This window comes from Dermochelys coriacea, chromosome 14 (assembly GCF_009764565.3).
Source record: "Dermochelys coriacea isolate rDerCor1 chromosome 14, rDerCor1.pri.v4, whole genome shotgun sequence".
Lineage (NCBI taxonomy): Eukaryota > Metazoa > Chordata > Testudines > Dermochelyidae > Dermochelys > Dermochelys coriacea.
Genome location: NC_050081.1, coordinates 27,709,341 through 27,729,688, shown reverse-complemented (window position 1 = coordinate 27,729,688; position 20,348 = coordinate 27,709,341). Strand labels below are relative to the sequence as shown.

Genomic DNA, 20,348 nt, shown 5'->3' with positions numbered 1-20,348 from the left:
TTCTAACTCCAGGCCCATTAGAGCAGTGACTAATAATGAGCCAGTAAATGAAATAGAAGAATGTGAAATTATTTGTCTCCAGGTGTGAGAAGGGGAAGTTCCAGCAGCCGGTGGAGATTTTTCCTGAAGTGGAAAAGAGACTTGGCAATGTCTCCAAGAGAATTATTGCTCTAATGGAGACTCTGAGGAAATTCAAAGGTACTGAGAAGGGATCTAGGAGGGGAAATTGGGATGTGCCTCTGAGATTGTGGGAAGGAATGGGGCTCTGGCCAATTGATCAATAAATAGATGACATCTCTACTGAATGAGAGGTGGAAAATGGAGAAACTGGGCAGGTGTCAGAACATGTCTAATTAATTCATGACTTACCAAAGATCACTACATTGAGGCCCAAATTTAGCAAAATGGCCTAATTTTGGGTCCCTGATTTTTCTCTCCCAGCTACAAAACTTTAAAAACCTGTGCGGGTCACAGAAACGGGGGTTCTACTGTGGCTGGACCTCAGGACTTCCCTAGCCATGGGTCTCTGCAGCCACCGACTAGGGGAGTCACAAATTGCCGCCTTCTATTCCTTTGCCAGTTCAGGGGGAATCTGGTCCATTTTGCCAACCCTCTCCCAGCTTGAATTTCCACACTTATAAAGTGATTTTATTGTTGTTTGTATTTCAGTTTAAGGGGGACAAAGGCCCCTTTGTGCTGAGCTCTGTAGAGCTGCTAAGTAAATAGACCCAAAGGTATTACAATTCAGAGCCCTGACCCTGAAAATTCTTAACATCCCATTAATGTCAAAGGGACCAAAGTGTGTAAAGTTACACTCACGCTGCAGGATCTGGATCTAGGGTCTGACAAAATGCAATAGGTGAATGAGACAAACCAGCTGGGGGCTGGAGCGAGGGAGGGGATGATGAGGAGAATGTATCTCCTAGGGTGGTTGTGAGACCTAACGGCTGCTGATTCCATTGCTATGAGATGCCTGAATGAAAGAGGAAAAGTTTTCAGATGAGTTTGTTTATATTAAAGACTTGAGTGTGTCTCTGTCCCTCTGTCAGTTTCTCTGTCAATTAAAACTAAGTTAAGTCAGTTAACAGTGGGGATGCTGTTATAAATATGAAAACGGAAAATCTCATCTCTTTTCTCCTTTCCCCCACCAGACACTCTGCCGTCTGAACTGAAGACAAAAAGAGGGGGACCCCTAGGAGCACACAGACAGGGTGAGGGTGCAGGTGGAGATTATCTTTATATTATGAGAAAATTACCATGAAAATACTTTTATGAAATTGTACCTAAAGTTACCAACCAAACGAATACCGGCCATGACACACACAGCCCTAAAAATGAAAACCTGAAATACTGATTTCAGAGTAGCAGCCGTGTTAGTCTGTATTCGCAAAAAGAAAAGGAGTACCGGTGGCACCTTAGAGACTAACAAATTTATTAGAGCATAAGCTTTCGTGAGCTACAGCTCACTGAAGTGAGCTGTAGCTCACGAAAGCTTATGCTCTAATAAATTTGTTAGTCTCTAAGGTGCCACCGGTACTCCTTTTCTTTTTATGAAATACTGAGGAGATCCCAAGCTGAAGTCACACAAACAATCCTGACATCAATTCTTCTTCTTTGTTCCACTTTAATGTCCCAGCTGCAGTTGTTGGGGGCAGGGTCCTGGGATTTGCTTCCTGACTTGGTTGTGTCTTCCCATACCCACAGGGAACATCATGCCTCTAGGAGGAGAGTTCGGGTTTTACTGTGATGTGTCACTATCCAGCTCTGGCTCTTGTCCTGTACATACCCATGTCAATCAGGAATTGCTCAGCTGTGTTCTGTGGAGAGGTGACTGGTTACGCAGGATGCAATCCATGAAGGGACTTGGGTATTGCAATGCTGAGCATAACAGGATCTAATTTTTAGGTAGCTAGAAAATCACAGGAACAGCCCTGTGACCTGCAAAGCTGAGTGAGGTGCCAAAACTCCCTATACAATGCATGGGCAACATAGGCACTTTACAATGTGATTCACAAAAGCCAGCTCACTACATGGGGAGCCATCTAAGCTAGCCGAGGGGTGTCCTAATCCCTGCTCCTCTCTACAGCTAGGTACCTAAATCTGGGCTGCAGTGGGGTGTCTTCTCTGTTTAGTAATCCACACATGGGAACTGCACTGCATGACATCAGGTGGCTCAGGCACCTAAGATGTTTCTTGCAGGAATGAGTTAGGCACCTGCCTCGCTGCACACAAAATGCGGGGGGGGAGGGGGGGCAGGGAGGAGGTTGGTGATGTCACCTACCTTATAACTTTTAGCCCCATGTTTAGAGCACTTACCTGTGATGTGGGAGACCCAGGTTCAATTCCCTCTGTCTGGAGAAGCTCACAAACGTGAGTAACAGCCTCAGGTCAAACTGTTACAAACCAGGGCACAAACCCCACGCTGGATGTATGTTCTATATTTATATTTCCCTGTCAAGTGTAAACTCCTCAGACACTATCACAGCCTGAACCTGGAGTCACAGACGGTCCCCTTGGGTACTCCGGTCTATGTTGCCACCTAAACAAGCCTGTTTTTGTGATAGATGGTCCCTGTAATGAGGCAGAGTGGGCTCCTTCCTAACTGGAGTGAAGGAACCACTATACTCCCCCTGGTGAACAGAGCCAAATCCTGTCCTACCACCTCGCCAGAAGTACTAGGGCAAAACAGGAAATATAATAGGAAAGCCCTGGAGCTCAGTTGGTGCTGGGGGAGAAGAAATCTCTTCTAGGGAGCTGAGCCTTTTACAGGATCCTGGAACAGTATCCTGCTGTCGGAAGAGACAGAGGACCCCGAGGAGGGACTGAAGTGGCTGCCACCCCATTGTGAGGTGACAAGACAGAGCCCCAGTTTTGTCTTGAGCGTTATGAACACAACATGGCTGATCCTGCAGTATTTCATGAGCTGTGAATCTGAAGAGGAATCCATAGTGCCTGCTCTGCTGTGTGCCATAGAAAGAAACAATTCCAGATTGATGTTGGCATTCATAGAGCAGCTGTGCACGGTGGACCATTGCAACTAGGCTTGGGAAACAAGCAGAGAGTGGTGGGATTGCATCATTTTGCAGTTATGGGATAAGTGGTGGCTGCAGAACTTTCAGCTGTGCAAAGCCACCTTGCTGGAACTGTGTGCAGAGCTCGCCCCTGCCCTGTGGTGCCAAGACACCAGAACGAGAACTGCTCTTACTGTGGAAAAGCGAGTAGCAATCACTGTGTGAAAACTGGCAACTCCGGACTGCTACCGGTCAGTCGTGAATCAGTTTGGAGTTGGGCAGTCACCCTTGGGAGTTACGGTGATGCAAATGTGCAGAGCCATTAATCACCTCCTGCTACAAAGGACTGTGACTCTGGGCAATGTGTGGGAAATGCTGGATGACTTTGCAGAAATGGGATTCCCTAACTGCAGCAGGGTGATAGATGGCATGCATATCCCAATTTTGACCCCAGACCATATTGCAATGGATTACATCAACAGAAAGGGTATTGCAGGAGCTGGTGGATCATTGGGATCAATACATGGCCATCAACACAGGGTGGTCAGGGAAGGTGCATGGCAGCCAAATAGCAGGGCTATTAGAGGGCCTCAACGGGGATGGAGTGAAGGAGGCTTTTTGTATCAGGGAGGCTCTAAAGCACCATTTTGACAATGACCACCAGTAATATGTTTCTGTAATGTATTCATCCAGACATTGTTTACTGGGTGCATTGAATGACCTGTGTAACGATTGCTCAGCATTAACTGTAGTCTGGAAATGTGCCAATTGCCAGGCTATATTAATTCCAGCAGCAACCACCATGTGTAGGACATAAATAAAGATACACTTTATTTCTAAGACATCTTTATTAAAAGGAAATACACAGATTTCCACCTCCTGCTAGGGCCATGACACTGTGGAGCACTCACTCTGAATTCAGGCTCTCATAGCTGTGTGTAAGTCCAGCTTTCATTCTGAAACCTGTCCCTAGGGGTAGAATGCAAGAGGTACTGCTACAGGCTGGGAACTTGCAAGGAATGTGTGTGTGGAATTTGGGGTGGACATGGAACACAATTCTGTATGGGCTGCAGGATGGGTCAAGCACGCATGTGTTCTAACTACAGCACAATCAGGTATTTCAGCATCTCCGTTTGGTCTTCCATCAGCTTTATCATATGCTCCTGCCCCTCTATAATATGCTCCTACCTGTTTCCTCTCCTAGGTATCCATTTTTAAGTTTTCATCTATTGTATCACTCTTGGGGATGGAAGTGGGGTCACCGCCAAAGATGACGTGCAGGGGGGCATGTAGAAGGGGCATGTCTTTGGCGCCACACCAGACCAACGGTTGGCCTCCCTTGCCCTCTGGTATGCCTGCCTCAGCTCCTTGATCTTAGCACAGCACTTCTGCATGTCCCTTTCATGCCCTTTCTCAACCATGCTACAAGCAATCTGCCCAGAGGTATCAAAGTTCCTATGGCTGGAGCGGAGCTGGAATTGCACAGCCTCCTCTCTCCACAGATCCAGAAGGGATGCCTACAGTCAGCCCCAAGCATGCACTCTGTATATTGGGCAGCCCTGACCCATCGCTTTGGATCCTGGTGCCTGGCTGCAATATCCTGGACTTCCACTGGCCTCCACCAGCCTCACTCAACAATGGGTGAGGTCACTTCACACCCTGCCCGGCCTGGAAGTTTCCCAGGAAGGGGGGCTCTGGAATGTCCAGCCCTGTCCTGGACCAGTCAGAAGAATGTTACTGTTTGTTCTCCCTTTAAGGAGTCAATGTGCAACAGTTTGTTACGTTCCTGGGAGTCACCAAACAGTTCAGTTCAAACACAGCCCTGGATCGGTCTCTTTTAGAGTCCAGTTTTCAGAGTAGCAGCCGTGTTAGTCTGTATTTGCAAAAAGAACAGGAGTACTTGTGGCACCTTAGAGACTAACAAATTTATTAGAGCATAAGCTTTCGTGAGCTACAGCTCACTTCATTTTTTAGAGTCCAGTGAACCTTTGCAATGGATTCTTCTGATAGTGACCTCCAGACAGAAGTCTGTTTCCAGCTGTGAGGCAGGTGACGGGGTCTATCTTGAAGGCTGTGTCCTGCTGCTTTCTCCCTCACGGGAGCTGTGTCTGCTAAAATGCAAATCGTTTTATTTCTGCCCCCTCTGGTGCAATTGATGGGGTCCTTCCACCACCCATGGTTAGCCTGAGAGGTCTGTTTAAGCGAGATGTAAATACATTCTCATGGTCTTTCAAAGTCCTGTGGAAATAACTCCCGGGGAGAAACTACATTCTTTTGTCTAGGATAGGGTGTCCCCGAGAAACCTGTCTCCAGCTATTCCAAGTTCTTCGCAGCCTCTCTAGGACTGGGACCCGTCACCCCCTTGTATGACAATACTGGGGACTCTCTGGAACAATTCCCAGTCTTTGCCCCTTATCGCCCCTCCCCGGGATTTGCACGTCTCCTTTCTGCCCATTGACACAGTGGCTTCTATGCCTGATGCCCCCTTAATGCTGAGAGAAGCTGCCCATGCCCAGGGGATGTGGGGCCCCCAAGAGGCAGGGTCTGGGGCAGGGGGCTGCAGGGCAATCCCTTGATCGCTAGGACCCAGGAGCAGCTGGGATGCGGCTCTGGGAGCGATCGCTGGGGTCACTCAGTCCGGGCAGCAGGAAGTGAATCGCTCTCGCTGCAGTGACTCTGGGGCGTTGTGAGGAGCCCGCGCTCCTTGCAAGATCCCTGAACCCCCGGCGGCGGCTGCTGGGGACCCCGGAGCCCTGGCTGCAGCCGGGAGAGGGGAATCTCCAGCAGTAACATTCCCGCTGCTCCCCAGGAGCCTCTCCCGGTGCAGAGACCCCAGCCTGGCCAGGACCCCCCATCCCGGGCCCCAGCCCCTGCTCCCAGGGGAGCCCCGCTCGGAGGGAAGGTAAGAGAGACCTGCCCATCCCCCCAGGGAGCGGTGCCTCCCGGTGCCAGCCTGGCTGCAGGGGAGGGTTTGGCCCCAGGCTGCTCCCAGCGGAGCTGGCTGCGATCCCCTGCCCTGGGCCCGGGAAAGCTGCCGCCAGCCCCCAGTGCTTGCAGGGCGGGTGCAGCCAGCGCGCGCTGTGGGGAGAGGTGGGACAGCGACACCTGGGGGGACACAGAGGGGTGGCAGCCGGCAGGGGGCTGAAGAGGAGCAGGGTCTCTGAGAGCCAGAGGGCATTGGGGGGTGATGGTGAACAGGGATGGTTGAGGGGGCACGATGGGGATGTGGGGCTGCTGAAGGGAGGCTGAGGGAATCCCCAGGAATCAGGGGGAGGATTCTGGGGCTCAGGGGAACAGAGCTGGAATAGAGGGAAACTCTGAGTGGGGGGATAAAGGGAAGGGAAGGAAAGGGGGGATGTGAGAAGAAGGGGCTGTGGGGAGGCTGGAGGGAGAATATGAGAGCAAGTAGAGACTGGCTGGGGAAGGGAGACCCAGAGGGTAGGAGAAGGGAGCGGGATGGGGAGAGATACAAGGGCAGCTCCCCCAGCCCATGGGGTAAGAGGGGGAGGGGGCTGCCCTTTCCAGCAGCCAGTGGGGAATCTTTTCCCCTAGAAATGGTCAAACAAGCCTTGGAGTAGGCAGGGGACTTCCCCCCAGGGGCTCAGCATTTACAAGGCAAATACATCCTGCTCCCAATTTAGTCTTTGTTTTTTAAGTCAGTCTCATTATTTGTGGTCTGACTTCTGCATGTTAAATGTTTGAGGTTGACAGGCCTGAACAGGGCCCTGCTCTGAATCCTGTGCAGGATTCTGTGTTAAACCAGAGTTACTGCTAGCAACAGCAGGCAACGAGTCCAACTGGTATTTATTTTGGTTTGGTTCAGGTTCAGTTCGTTCGGTTTCATTTCTGGTTCTAGCCACCCAAGGAAACAAAAATAAAAGTTCAGATACTATTTCAAATCTTAGTGGAGGTAAATTAAAAAAAGAGAGCTGCAACTTAAAATGTACAATGTTTTGATTATTGGCTGTTTATTTGTTTTTTACTTTACCATTACTTGAGTTTTCCTAGTGCTTTTGTGTTGTGAAATTAACAAGATTTTTTTCCATGCACAGTTTGTTTGAGCAACCTAAAATAATATCTTTGCTTTGCCATATTGGACCTCTGCAGTGAAAGGATATATTTGAGGCCTGGAGATTTTCTTTCAACACTCACTTGTGTTGGTGGAACTGCCAATACAATTTTTGCTAGTTGATTCAGCTTGGGTGTGACATTTTTTGATGTTTCCAGTAGTTTGGTATGTTTCTTTCTTAAAGAGATGTGGCCCATCTGTGAATGAATCAGGAATTGGCCCATTCCTTTTTTGGGCTTTCCTTCATCCAGATATCACTTCTGTTTTAGAGATTTCAAAAGCTTTCAGAAGTTCTAATTCAGCTTTCGGTTTCAAACGTGTCTGACATTCATTCTATGACATCATTATTTCTGGCTTCTGACTCAAACATTTCCATCTTCATCCATATTATGGTGTAATTAAATTTTGCCTTGATTCTGTCCTCTGCTGACAGTGGGGGTTTATATCTAGGATCAAGACATATGTATGAGAGAAACATAACTATCCGGGGTAGGGGTAGGGGTTTTGAGGTGGGTATCAGACAGTGTTCTGGGGGCCTTAGGAGTGGGCCCTGCAGGCGGCTTCAGTGGGAAGGGAATTTGGAGCATGAACCCTGCCTCAAGAGGAGCAACTGGAGGGAAGAGTTGCCCCAGGGCCTGGGGATGGTGGGAGGAGGTCTGTCTAAGGGGAGAAGGTTGGGGAGCCATGACCTTGGTCCTTGGGCTTGAAGAGTTATTATGAACTTCAGGGCCCAAGGAGCATCCCACCCCTTCTCTCCCCATGGGGGGCATCTCAGAGATGGGTCCTGTACCTCTGGGCCCCCCTTATGCCTCCCATGGTGTGCAGGCAGCTCCCAAGCTTCCCCTCTCGCTCACTGCATTTGTGGGCTGGCCCCCTTCTCTTCTCATTCTCTTCTCACTGTCCTGGGCCAAGCCATTCTGGGAGCCATCATCAGCCCATGAGCTAGTTGTTTTCTGCTCTTGAAATTAAAATAAGATCACTGTCATTTTTTTTTAAAATATTGAGCTTTAAAAATGCTGAATATCTATTTTAACTGGTAATAGTCCACCCCACCTCTTTTTTTTTGTTCAGTTTAGGTTCAGTCAGTAAAACAAAATTATGGTTCATTTTTTGTTCCAGTTCCAGTACAAAATACTGGCCTGGGGACAATGTCGGGGGTGGGGGGGGACCCTCCAAAGTGGCTCATTTGATTCTGCTCTTTTCTAGGGTTGACTCAGAGACTCTGTTCCTGGGAGGGTTTAATAGTGTCTCATGGGTTTAATCCTGGTGGGAGCCATCAGGTCTGTGTTGTAATAACGTAAGTCAGGATTTTCCCAGCATTGCAGAGTCTAGAGTATGTGTTTGCAGGGAAAGAGCCTGGGGACAATCAGTTGTAAAACGGACTAACACTAATTCAGAAACCTCCCCAATTGCCCTTCTCACCCCGACAGGCTGCAGAATGATGACCCCGTTTTCTCCAGATCATCCCATCTTCCTAGGGGCCGGGGCAGGGAAATGGCTGTGGTGGATCCAGCTCAGGTGGGGGATTTTGGGGGGAGCTGCTGGGGAGGATTGTTGGAGAGGGGGCGGGGCGGGAATACACAGGGTGAGGCAGGGAGGGGGACAGGTTGTGATAAACCTGCTGGGACATGCTCAGCCTAAGGCCTGATTTATGAACAGGTGCATTGGGGGTGGGGTGAAAATTCTCCCATTTCTGAAACAGGAAATAATCCCTGGACAGGGCTGGGAAAACAGACCAGAGTGCTGGATCCTGAACTCACTGGCCCAAGACTGAAGTGAAATGCAAAGGGAAGGTGCTGGGATTCCTGTCCCTGTCCCCTACACAGAGCTCTGCTTCCCATGTCAGCTTGTGCCTAGTAGGTGTGTGGTCAATGAAAAGACCCTGCCCTCCATCCTCTGCTGGGAGGGACAAGGAGCTCCCACCTTCTCTGTGTTCCCTGGAGCCTCATGGCCACTCTGAGTGGGTTGGGCTAGAATTCTGCTCCTCCAGGTCTCCCAGCACTCCTATTTTGGTGCTTCTTCCCCCATGAATAGTGGGATTGTGGCTGGGACAGCAGGTACTGAGTGGGGAGCACCTGTTTTTTCAGATGCCGGTGACTTTCGAGGAGGTGGCTGTGTACTTCACTGAGGGGCAGGGGGCTCTGCTGGACCCCGGTCAGAGAGCCCTCTACAGGGACGTCATGCAGGAGAATTATGAGACTCTGACCTCGCTGGGTAAGGATTCCTGTCTCCTCAGCTATTTGAAGCCATGGAGTCTGCATTTCTGCATCTGATCAGGTTCTTCCCTGGTCAGTTACATTAGAGGGTAATGTAATGGCATTGTCCACAGCTCCAGTTTGAGAGATCCATTTACCTTCATACCCCCTCCAATAGGATAGAGGAGTCATGAACCTAATGGACATGCTAATTCATCCGCATCCCTCCAGCTTTCCCAGGGGCAGAAACCATGTATTATCCTCTGTGCATTAATTCTTACTCACACACAGGATCTCTGTGCACCTCCCTTCCTGGGACTGGCTCCTGTGACACTCTATACCTTGGGAGAGCCCCCTATAGCCCCCATATTCCTCTTCTGTATATAATTGTGATATTGCATATAAAGCATGCCATGTGAGGTATTAGGGAAAAGGTTCTGATCGTCTTAAGCTCACTGTTCTATCTAAATATGTGTATCTTTAGTGCATATGAAGTTATGAGATTGTTTTATATGGTTGTCACTAAAATATGCTGTGGGTTTAGGGAGGTGCCCAGATACTGGCTCTACGGAGACAATGAAAAGGGAGGTAACCAACATCGGAGTGGGTGCTATTGAGCAGAAATCACCAGCCATTCTCCAGTAAGGGAGTTACAATTCAATGATTTATCGGTATGAGGCCACACCAAGGGAATTGCTCAGCCTGGCCCTGGAGACTCAGCAAGGCCCCCAGACATGATTGGATTTGTGCTTCCCAAGCACATGGGACTGAGGATATAAAACAGAACACAGTGGCCACATGCTGGGCCTTTCTTCTTCACCCACCTACACTGAAAGCAACAAGGACACTGAAGACTTGAGACTCCAACTGAGGGGACTGGCCCAGATTTCAAAGGTGAAATCTGTATACTATGGATTGCAATATCCAGTGGGGTGAAAAAAACTGCTTAATCTAGATGTTGCCCAGTCTAATAGGGTCGAGAATTTAGACTGCATGCTGATATTTTATTTGGTAACTAACTCTGATTTTTTGCCTATCACTTAATACCACTTCAAATCTATCTTTCATAGTCAATAAACTTGTTTAACTTTCCCAGTGAGTTTGCCTGAAGTGAATGGTAAATTGCTCAGATATCAAAGGCTGTTGTATATTGTGACAGGGTCAGGCCAGATGGCTACAGGAGAGTGATAGAAGGCAGATATATTAACCCCAGGTTAAGAAGGTCCCTTTTCCTTGGGTAAGGTAACAGGGAAGGTTCCAGAACAATCAGGAACCTTCTGGAGACAATTAAGACTGACAGGCTGATTAGAACACCTGCAGCCAATCAAGAAGCTGCTAGAATCAATTAAAGCAGGCTACTCAGGGCACCTGGGTTTAAAAAGGAGCTTACTTCAGTTTGTGGTGTACATGTGTGGAGCTGGGAGCAAGAGGCACTAGGAGCTGAGAGTGAGAACGCAGACTGTTGGAGGACTGAGGTGTACAAGCATTATCAGACACCAGGAGGAACGTCCTATGGTGAGGATAAAGAAGGTGTTGGGAGGAGGCCATGGGGAAGTAGCCCAGGGAGTTGTAGCTGTCGAACAGCTGTTCCAGGAGGCACTCTAGACAGCTGCATTCCACAGAGCCCTGGGCTGGAACCCAGAGTAGAGGGCGGGCCCGGGTTTCCCCCACATCCTCCCAACTCCTGGGCAGACAGAGGAGTCGTCAACCTCGACTGTGAATTCAGAAAAACGGCCAAGTTGAGGGCTGCCGTGAAGCTCCAAGGCGAGCATATCTGCCAATAAGCACAAGACCCACCAAGGTAGAGCAAGAACTTTGTCACAGTATCCACTTTCCATTGATGAAGTGGTGAACCAATTAATAAATTAGATGGTATATTCCTGAGGTGCAGTGCTGGGAACTGTGGGGATTTGGGTCTGGTGCCTTTCCTTGTGTGATTCATGAGTGGCTCTGGGAGTATTCATGCAATCTAGCTGGGTGTGGGAGCTCCACATGTGGTTGTGTTGAGTGATAACAGTGCATGGAGGGGTTGCTGCTGGTCACTACCAAGGCATTGTAAGAGATACCCCAGGCTGGAGAGAGTTCAGCGGTCCCAGGGTCCCAGGCTGGGATCCCATCACAGCTCCATCTGTGGGGAGGGCTCTGGGCTCTGGAGGTTTACACAGAGGCAGGGGTTTAACACTAGGTCTGTGTGTGCCTCAGCAAGTCCCCCAAAGCACAGAGATCCTGAACACTCCTAGTGAGGGTGTGACAACTCCCCCTCCCTCAGACATCGGCCTCTCCTAAGGGGGCTCAGTGACCATGTTCCCATCTGTTCAGACCCCACAACCTCCCACCAAATCATGGGGTCAGTTTAAACTCAATATATGCCCTCTGTGACAAATACTCCACCGATCCTCAGTGCACTCACATCATGCCTGATTTTGCCTCCAATCAGGACTCCCCATTCCCAAACCTGACCTGATTGCCCAGCTGGAAGAAGGGGAAGAACCATGGGTCCCGGATCTCCAGGTCTTTGAGGAAAGGAAGATCCCAAGAGGCACCCACACAGGTGAGGAGTCAGTGACACTAACACAGAAACTATATGGCAAATGGAGGAAAAAGCTGAAAATCCCCAAAATGTGGTGTGGCCCCCGCAGTTTTGCCTCATCCCACCCAGATCAGGCTGTGGTCAGCAGGTGTCGTATCATCATGGCCGATATCGCTCATGGCTTCCCACCCACCCTTTTAGCTGTCAGGAGTTTTCTCCCTGACTTCACTTCCCTGTGAGTGTTTGGATGGGATGTTGAGGCAGAATCCAATTTCTCAGTCTCCCCAAGTTATTGTGTTGTGTTTTCCTTCTTTGTTATTCCCCTTTCTGCCAGCCCAGGCAATGACTCCTGCCTGGACTCTGTTCCCCAGCAGGTGATGAGACAATGAGTGATAACGAGGAGGGGGATCCACAGCAGGAAGGACTTGAGCAAGTGGAACTCCAGGGGACCTTTTTAAGAAAAGCTGGAGGGAAGTTCTCCCAGTGCTTGGAACAGAGAAAAGCCTGGAGTAATTGGCACAGGTCAGAGAGGAAGCTGGGAAAATGCCCAGGGAAGAAAGTGGAGGAATCCAATGAATGCGGGAGAGGAGGCAAGGATCCCAAGGAATCTGCAGCCCAGCAGACAAATCAGAAGGAAAAGAAACTGTATACATGCTTGGACTGTGGGAAAAGCTTCATTCAGCGCTCAGGTCTTATTTGTCACAGGAGAATCCACACAGGAGAGAGGCCATACAAATGCCTTCAGTGTGGGAAAAGTTTCAGTGCACCATCAGCCCTTATTGTACATCAGCGAACCCACACGGGAGAGAAACCCTATAAATGCTTGGACTGTGGGAAAAGTTTCAGTCGGCACTCAGCCCTAAATAGCCATGGGACAATCCACACGGGAGAGGGACCATATAAGTGCCTTGAGTGTGGGAAAAGTTTCAGTGTACCCTCAGCCCTTATTACACATCAGAGAATCCACATGGAAGATAAACCCTTTAAATGCTTGGACTGTGGGAAAAACTTCAGTCAGCACTCAGGACTTATTAACCACAGGAGAATCCACACGGGAGAGAGACCATATAAATGCCTTCAGTGTGGGAAAAGTTTCATTGTAACATCAGCCCTTATTACACATCAGAGAACCCACACGGGAGAGAGACCCTATAAATGCCTTCAGTGTGGGAAAAGTTTCACTGAATCATCAACCCTTATTGTACATCAGAGAACCCACACAGGAGAGAAACCCTTTAAATGCTTGGACTGTGGGAAAAGCTTCAATCGGAGCTCAAATCTTACTACCCATCGGAGACTGCACACGGGAGAGAGACCCTATAAATGCTCGGACTGTGGGAAAAGTTACAATGGATCATCAGCCCTTATTGTACATCAGAGGATCCACACGGGAGAGAGACCGTATAAATGTTTGGACTGTGGGAAAAGCTTCAGTCGGCGCTCAATCCTTATTAGACATGGGAGAATCCACACAGGGGAGAAACCCTATAAATGTTTGGACTGTGGGAAAAGCTTCAGTCAGCGCACAGGCCTTATTAAGCATGGGAGAACCCACAAGGGGGGAAAACTGTGAAAATGCCTCCACTGTAGGAAACAGAACTCACATCTTATTAGACATCAGACAATCCACATGAAAGAGAAACCCCATAAATACTTGAATGGTGGGGAAAGCTTCAAACCCAGGCCATATCTTCCTAAACATCAGAGAATTCACATGGGACAGAATCTATAAATGCCTCAACTGTGGAAAAAGTTTCATTTGAGTATCAAACCTTGCTTCACATTAGACGATCCACACGAGAGAGAGCCCATAAATACTTGGATTGTGGGAAAAGCTTCAATAACTGCAGGGAAAGATTCTGTCTAAGCTCACGCATTATTCCCCAGATAATTCACAGAAGAAAGACCTTGAATGTGGGGGTACCTTCTTTTGGTGCGCACACAGCATCAAGCATCAGCAAATCCAAACAAGAAGGAGCCCTCTCAGATGTCCTTAGCATGGAAAATGCTTCAGCTGGAGCTAACACCACATTGAACATCAGAGATTTCTCCACACAGGAGAGAAATTCTCTCAGTGCCCTGACTAGGGTTGACCATAGTAAAAACTCCATTTCCTAATTCCCACACACATCACTGGCATTTGGCTCCCAGGTATCCAACTGCCCATATCTGGGGGCAGGTTCCAGCAGCAGCTAACCCTGATCTGATCAGTGACCCTCTGGCTTCGCCTGGTCTAAGCAAACCCTTGGCAGAGGAGGAGCAGTTCTGATCAGCCCCTCCTCCCTACTGTAGCTGCTGAACTGATAGGCCTTCCTGCCTCCTGGTAACCTGCTGAGGAACGGGAGAGAGAAACTCCTCCATAAGCTCCCTCTGCCTGGATGAAGTTCTCTTCTTTCCTTTCCCTTCCCAGTCAGGATGCCCCTTCCATGGAGACTAGGAGAGGGAGGCTCCACATTCACTCTGGACACCTGTCCCCAACCCCCATTTTCCAGTAGCCTGTGGGCTGGGCTCCCCCACTTACCTAGAGCTAGTCCCTGCAGGGTGAGTGTCCCTGAGTGCTGGCAACTCTTCCTCTCCCTAAATCCCCTAAGGTGCTGGGTTCTGGGAGATCAAATGTGAAGGGATCAGGAGGGATGGGTTTTGGGGAAGACAGTGGGTGATTGAATGGTTGGGTCTGGTGGATGTGGGGAGCATAGGGTACTCAGTGCTGGGGAAATCAAATGTTAGGGAGGCCATTTGGTCACATGCTTTGATATTAGTTTAGTTTGACAGGATCTAGCATAGCTTTTTTGAGGATTTTACGAGAGAAATGCTTGTTTGCCAGAAGAGTCTTTTTTATTTATTTGAACTTTTCTTTACCGTTTGTCATGAGATGTTTGTGTGTTTTGGGGAAGGGATAGCTCAGTGGTTTGAGCATTGGCCTGCTAAACCCAGGGTTGTGAGTTCAATCCTTGAGGAGGCCATTTAGGGATCGGGGGGGAATGGGGATCGGTCCTGCTTTGAGCAGGGGGTTGGACTAGATGACCTCCTGAGCTCCCTTCCAATCCTGATATTCTATGATTCTGTGAACAATAAACCTTATCAATATGTCTCAGCACGAACACTGATGGTGAGTGCTAGACTCGCACTCAGAGAGGCTGAGACTGAATGGGGCATGGAGTTACTGCCTGATCCCTGCAGAGATTGTTAGATGCAGTGAGAAGGGGCAGAGGATGGGTGATATGGGGAACAGAGATGGGAAACAACAGACTTTCCTCTTGAGAGCCAGACAGCGGAGGCTAAGAAGTGTATACTTGTTGCATCAATGCCAGAGAGACACAGGAATTGCCCTATGAGTGTTGGGTGAAGCCATCCCTGAAATCTAAAAGGCTACAAATGATGCCCCCACAGGAATGAAGAGAGAAGATGGCAGCATCTCCCGAATGCTGAGAGGACGAGACTGGGCAGAGAGAAGAAGAAAGCTGGAGAAGACAACAGGCCGCCTGGGCCAACCTTGGAGCCAGGCTGACCCCCATCCTTGAGGCCAGAGGGGGCTAAGGAGACTGACAACCCAGCTGGTCACCCCTCCCCATCTACCAAAGTGTCCTGTGTGGGGATGACAAAGACTCTGTCTGCCTCACTCACCTCATCCTACATCCTGCTAATCTCAGCTGCTTGGATTCCCTGCTATCAGAGGGTATGTCTACACTACAAAATTAAGTCAAATTTATAGAAGTTGATTTTTTAGAAAGCGATTTTATACAGTTGATTTGTGTGTGTCCCCACTAGGTGCATTAAGTCAGTGGAGTGCATCCATAGTACCGAGCCTAGCGTCAACTTTCGGAGCGTTGCACTGTGGGTAGCTATCCCACAGTTCCTGCAGTCTCCACCGTCCAATGGAATTCTGGGTTGAGCTCCCAATGCCTGATGGGGCAAAAACATTGTCGCGGGTGGTTTTGGATACATGTTGTCAGTCGCCCTTCCCTCTGTGAAAGCAACAGCAGGCAATCGTTTCGCGCCTTTTTTCCGTGCAGGTGCCATGCTGTTTTCAGCAGATGGTGCAGTAGGGCTGCAAACCGTCGTCATCAAACGACCGCTTCCGCTGCCACTCTGCTCTCCTGGTGGTCTCACAGGTTCTCTATATGACCGTCGTCATCCACCACTTCCGCCGCAGTCCTGCTCGGCTGCTCTTCTCTTGCCATACCATGGCAAGCCTGCAGCCCGCTCAGCTATTGTGTCCTGGCAGCAGATGGTGCGGTAGGTCTGCAAAACTGGTTATCCAACCACTGCTTCCCCTGCAACTCTGCTCTCCTGCAGACAGCATACCACGACAAGCATGGAGCCCGTTCAGATCACCGCGGCAGTTATGAGCATTGTAAACACCTCGCGCATTATCATGCAGTATATGCAGAACAGAACCTGCAAAAGCAGGCGAGGAGGCGACGGCAGCACGGTGACAAGGGTGATGAGGACCTGGACACAGACTTCTCTCAAAGCATGGACCCTGGCAATTTGCCCATCCTGGTGGCAATGGGGCAGGCTCATGCCATGGAATGCCAATTCTAGGCCTGGGCAACAAGCACAGACTGGTGGGACCACATAATGTTGCAGGTCTGGAATGATTCCGAGTGGCTGCGAAACTTTCGCTTGCGTAAGGGCACTTTCATGGAACTTTGTGACTTGCTTTCCCCTGTCCTGAAGCACAAGAATAACAAGATGAGAGCAGCCCTCAAAATTCACAAGCGAGTGGTGATAGCCCTGTGGAAGCCTGCAATGCCAGACAGCTACCAGTCAGTCGGGAATCAATTTGGAGTGGGCAAATCTACTGTGGGGGCTGCTGTGATGCAAATAGCCAACGCAATCGCTGAGCTGCTGCTATCAAGGGTAGTGACTTTGGGAAATGTGCAGGTCATAGTGGATGGCTTTGCTGCAATGGGATTCCCTAACCGTGGTGGGGCCACAGACAGAACCCATATCCCTATCGTGGCACCGGACCATCAAGGCAGCCAGCACATAAACTGCAAGGGGTACTTTTCAATGGTGCTGCAAGTATCACAAGGATCACAAGGGACTTTTCACCAACATCAACGTGCGATGGCCGGGAAAGGTACATGACACTCACATCTTCAGGAACTCTGGTCTATGTGAACAGTGGCAGCAAGGGACTGACTTTCCAGACCAGAAAATAACGGTTGGGGATGTTGAAATGCCTATAGTTATCCTTGGGGACCCAGCCTAACCCTTAATGCCATGGCTCATGAAGCCATACACAGGCACCCTGGACAGTAGTCAGGAGCTGTTCAACTATAGGCTGAGCAAGTGCTGAATGGTGGTAGAGTTTGCATTTGGACATTTAAAAGTGCGCTGGCGCAGTTTACTGACTCGGTTAGACCTCAGAGAAACCAATATTCCCATTGTTATTACTGCTTGCTGTGTGCTCCACAACATGTGTGAGAGTAAGGGGGAGACGTTTATGGCGGGGTGGGAAGTTGAGACAAATCGCCTGGCCACTGATTACGGGCAGCTAGACACCAGGGTGATTACAAGAGCACAGCAGGGCATGCTGCGCATCAGAGAAGCTTTGAAAACCAGTTTTGTGGCTGACCAGGCTACTGTGTGACAGTTCTGTTTGTTTCTCCTTGACGAAAACCCACCCCCCTTGGTTCACTCTACTTCCCTGTAAGCCAACTGCCCTCCCCTCCCCCTCTGATCACCGCTTGCAGAGGCAATAAAGTCATTGTTGTTTCAAATTCATGCATTCTTTATTAATTCGTCACACAAATAGGGGGATAACTGCCATGGTAGTCCGGGAGGGATGGGGGAGGAGGGAAGCACCCGGTGGGATGGGGGACGAGGGAAGGACAAGGCCACACTGCTCTTCAAAACTTATTGAATGCCAGCCTTCTGTTGCTTGGGCAGTCCTCTGGGGCAGAGTGATTGGGTGACCAGCTTCTTCCCCTGTCCCTGAGAAGGAAGGGCCCAGCACTCCATTGTACTGACTACCCTGACTAAGGATGGCCCAGTGGAGTGTAGGCTAGGAGGACAGATTGGAAAACTGATCTTCTAGTCCTCCCCAGCACTAAGATAAAATTGCCCCCATTCCTCATCATTGGGCTCCAAGATGTATTGGAGCTTGTCTGTGTCTGGGGACTCTGCCTACAGGTTCCCAAGCATGGCATCCAGGAGGTCTGCCAAGACCTTGTGCGGAGCCTGCAAAGGAAGGGAGAGCCATGGGTCAGAGTTTATGAAACTGGGGCCACACCTGCCGCAGGATGGTAAGGTGGTTCTCTGTGAAGCACTGGTGAGACCTCAAATGCATATCCTGGCCTCTCTCATTCACATCCCACTGAAGGCAATTAGCAAGGGTTCATGGCAGGACAACAGCTGGTTCTTCAATCCATGCCCTTAACAGGTCTCTGTGGAGGATCTCGTAGGCAGTACAGTATGGAATAGCCAAGCTGCTATGGATGGAAGCTGGGCTGCTGGGCAAAACACAGCATGTGGAGGGAAGGAAGGAAGGAATCCCCCCATTGGAGAGGCCCCTGTGTTCCATCTCTGCCCACCCCACCTCAATATCTGTAGCTCCAGTAAAACAAGGGAGCAGGGGCCAGAGGCCACTCCTGCTCCTGGCATGGAGGAGCAGAGGATGATCTACCTGGACGTGGATGGTGTCCTTCTCCATGCCCATGGTGAAGACACCATGCAGGGCAGCTCACAGGAGGTGGTTCTCCAGCTCTGTGTCCAGGTCAGGTTTCATTGTGCTGGCAAGAAAGAGGAGCCGGTATTAGATCATGCAGTGACAACATGGGTATGAAACTGCTGAGAAATAGGCACATACTGGTGAGAATGGAAATGGAGGCACCGAGCCAGGGAATGACAAGGCCAAAGCCTCACAGACAGTCAGTGGTGGAGCTGGAATAATGCCTGTTCCCTGGACCCTGTTGCTTCTCCTGTACATAGGCACCAACTCTGTGGGTACTCCAGGGATCAACCACGCACGGGAAAAAAATAGGGAGTGGCCAGCACCCAATATCCACAGTGGCTTTGCTGCCCCAGGGCTGGCCACTGATCAGCTGCTGAATGGCCCCCAAGGCTGGCTGCCGAACAGCTGTTCATTGGCCCCTGGGGCTGGCTACTGATTAGCTGTTCTGTGGCTCCAGGGCTAGCCACCAATCAGACCCTGGGTCTGGCCATGCATCAGTGAGTGGCTGGCAGGAGGCCCTCCGAGGGGGTGGAGAGGAGCGAGCGGCGGGGACCTCGGGGGATGGGGTGAGTGGGGACAGGAACAGGAGGAGCGAGGGCAGGGCCTCAGGGGGAGGAGGCTGAGCAGGAGCTGGGACTCGGGGTGGAGCGGGGTTGGAGCACCCACTGGGGAAAATAAAATCAGCACCTGTGCTCCTGTATATGACCCTGGGAGTGAGCCTCTCCCCAAGGCTATCATAACATTACTGGAGTTAAAACATCAGCCCAGTCATGGACGGTGTGTGAACTGCCTGCTGGGGGAAGCTAGCCGCCTGTCTGGCCCATTCTGCCCGAGGCCCCACCCCCGATAGAGCCCTGAGCCCTCCCCCCCCGCACGTCTGCCAGCCTCTGTCCCAGGCTAGCGCCCCCAGCCCTGGAGCACCAAGAGGGCGAGCTGTGTGGCCCCAGCCGGAGCCCAGCGGCCACCGCATAGGTGGAGCCGCAGAGGGGGGCCGGTATGTGGAGTGTGGGCGGGGCCACACCTAGCTGTTTAGGGAGGTGCAGCCTCCCCCAGCTTATGATACACACTGCCCATGAGTCCAGCCAGGAGAGAGCGAATATTCCTGCCATCTCTGTCAAAGGAGCCATCCTTGGGAGGTGGCCTGGGAGTGGGAAGGGCAGTGACTCCCAGCCTAAGTCTGAGCAGTTAGGGGAGCCAGGACGGAGGGTCTTGGTACCTGAGGCTATGCCCAGTGATCAGGCAGTTGGCAAGGACGGCACTGGGTGCAGTGTTACCGGGCAGCTCTTCAATCAGCTCTTTTGAGCCCCAAAGGAGTATGTGAGAGTCAGGCCCCACTGACACTTCCCAGCAAGGAGGACATTACACCATGCCCCACACAGCCACCAGGATCCCCCCAACTGCCTCCTGCTCCTCCAATTCCTTCCTGCCCATCAAACATGGCCCCTTCCAAGGATTCCCTCCCAGCTTGGTCCCCTTCCCCTTATTCCCTCCTACCTGTCCAAACTGCCTCCCATCCAACACCATCCCAACTACTGAGCTGATGCCATGCAGGCAATGCATGGTGGGGCATGCGGAGTCAAGTGCCCACCAGATTGACCTGCTGGGGAGAAGGGAGAGGTTCTCTGTCCTCCCACAGCACTTGCCCCTGGCACACTCAGCCCCATCCCTGGCATCTGGGCCTGGGTGGGGAGTGGAGGAAATAGGACTGGCTGCTTCTCACGCCGACCACTGAGGGTCACTGCTCTGGATAGCGCAGGAACTGTCAGAGAGCCTGGCTGGGAAGGCAGCAGGCCACCCCTAGCCCAAGCCCGGCTGCTGGGGACAGGGGCCGAGGGAGCCAGAGCCCCCTGAGCCCCCAGTA

General features: G+C 50.6%; 2 protein-coding genes across 7 annotated transcripts in view; both read left to right on the top strand.

The window, feature by feature from the left end:
* The window catches only part of LOC119843012 (zinc finger protein RFP-like), a 163,868-nt gene extending 149,443 nt beyond the window's left edge, over positions 1-14,425 (top strand). Inside the window, exons 4-5 of one of the 2 annotated variants that reach the window (XM_043497053.1) lie at positions 2,194-2,460; positions 14,414-14,425. The gene's annotated coding sequence lies outside the window, so the exon portion shown is untranslated. Of the gene's footprint in view, positions 1-2,193; positions 3,852-14,413 lie in introns of those variants that run through there. The other variant, XM_043497052.1, reaches the window with a different exon arrangement.
* LOC119842846 (zinc finger protein 664-like) lies at positions 5,628-17,537 on the top strand. 5 transcript variants are annotated; one of them, XM_043496849.1, is made up of 5 exons: positions 5,628-5,913; positions 8,511-8,598; positions 9,168-9,294; positions 11,713-11,826; positions 12,180-17,526. In XM_043496849.1, exons 2-5 carry the CDS (start codon positions 8,575-8,577, stop codon positions 13,376-13,378), a joined length of 1,464 nt encoding a protein of 487 aa, XP_043352784.1. In that variant the 5' UTR covers positions 5,628-5,913; positions 8,511-8,574; the 3' UTR covers positions 13,379-17,526. The 5 variants fall into 5 exon arrangements, with proteins under 5 accessions (XP_043352784.1, XP_038227463.1, XP_038227464.1 ...); XM_038371535.2 differs by having other exon boundaries at positions 5,629-5,913; positions 12,177-17,537; XM_038371536.2 differs by lacking the exon at positions 8,511-8,598 and having other exon boundaries at positions 5,629-5,913; positions 12,177-17,526.
* The last annotated feature ends 2,811 nt before the right edge of the window (positions 17,538-20,348 follow it).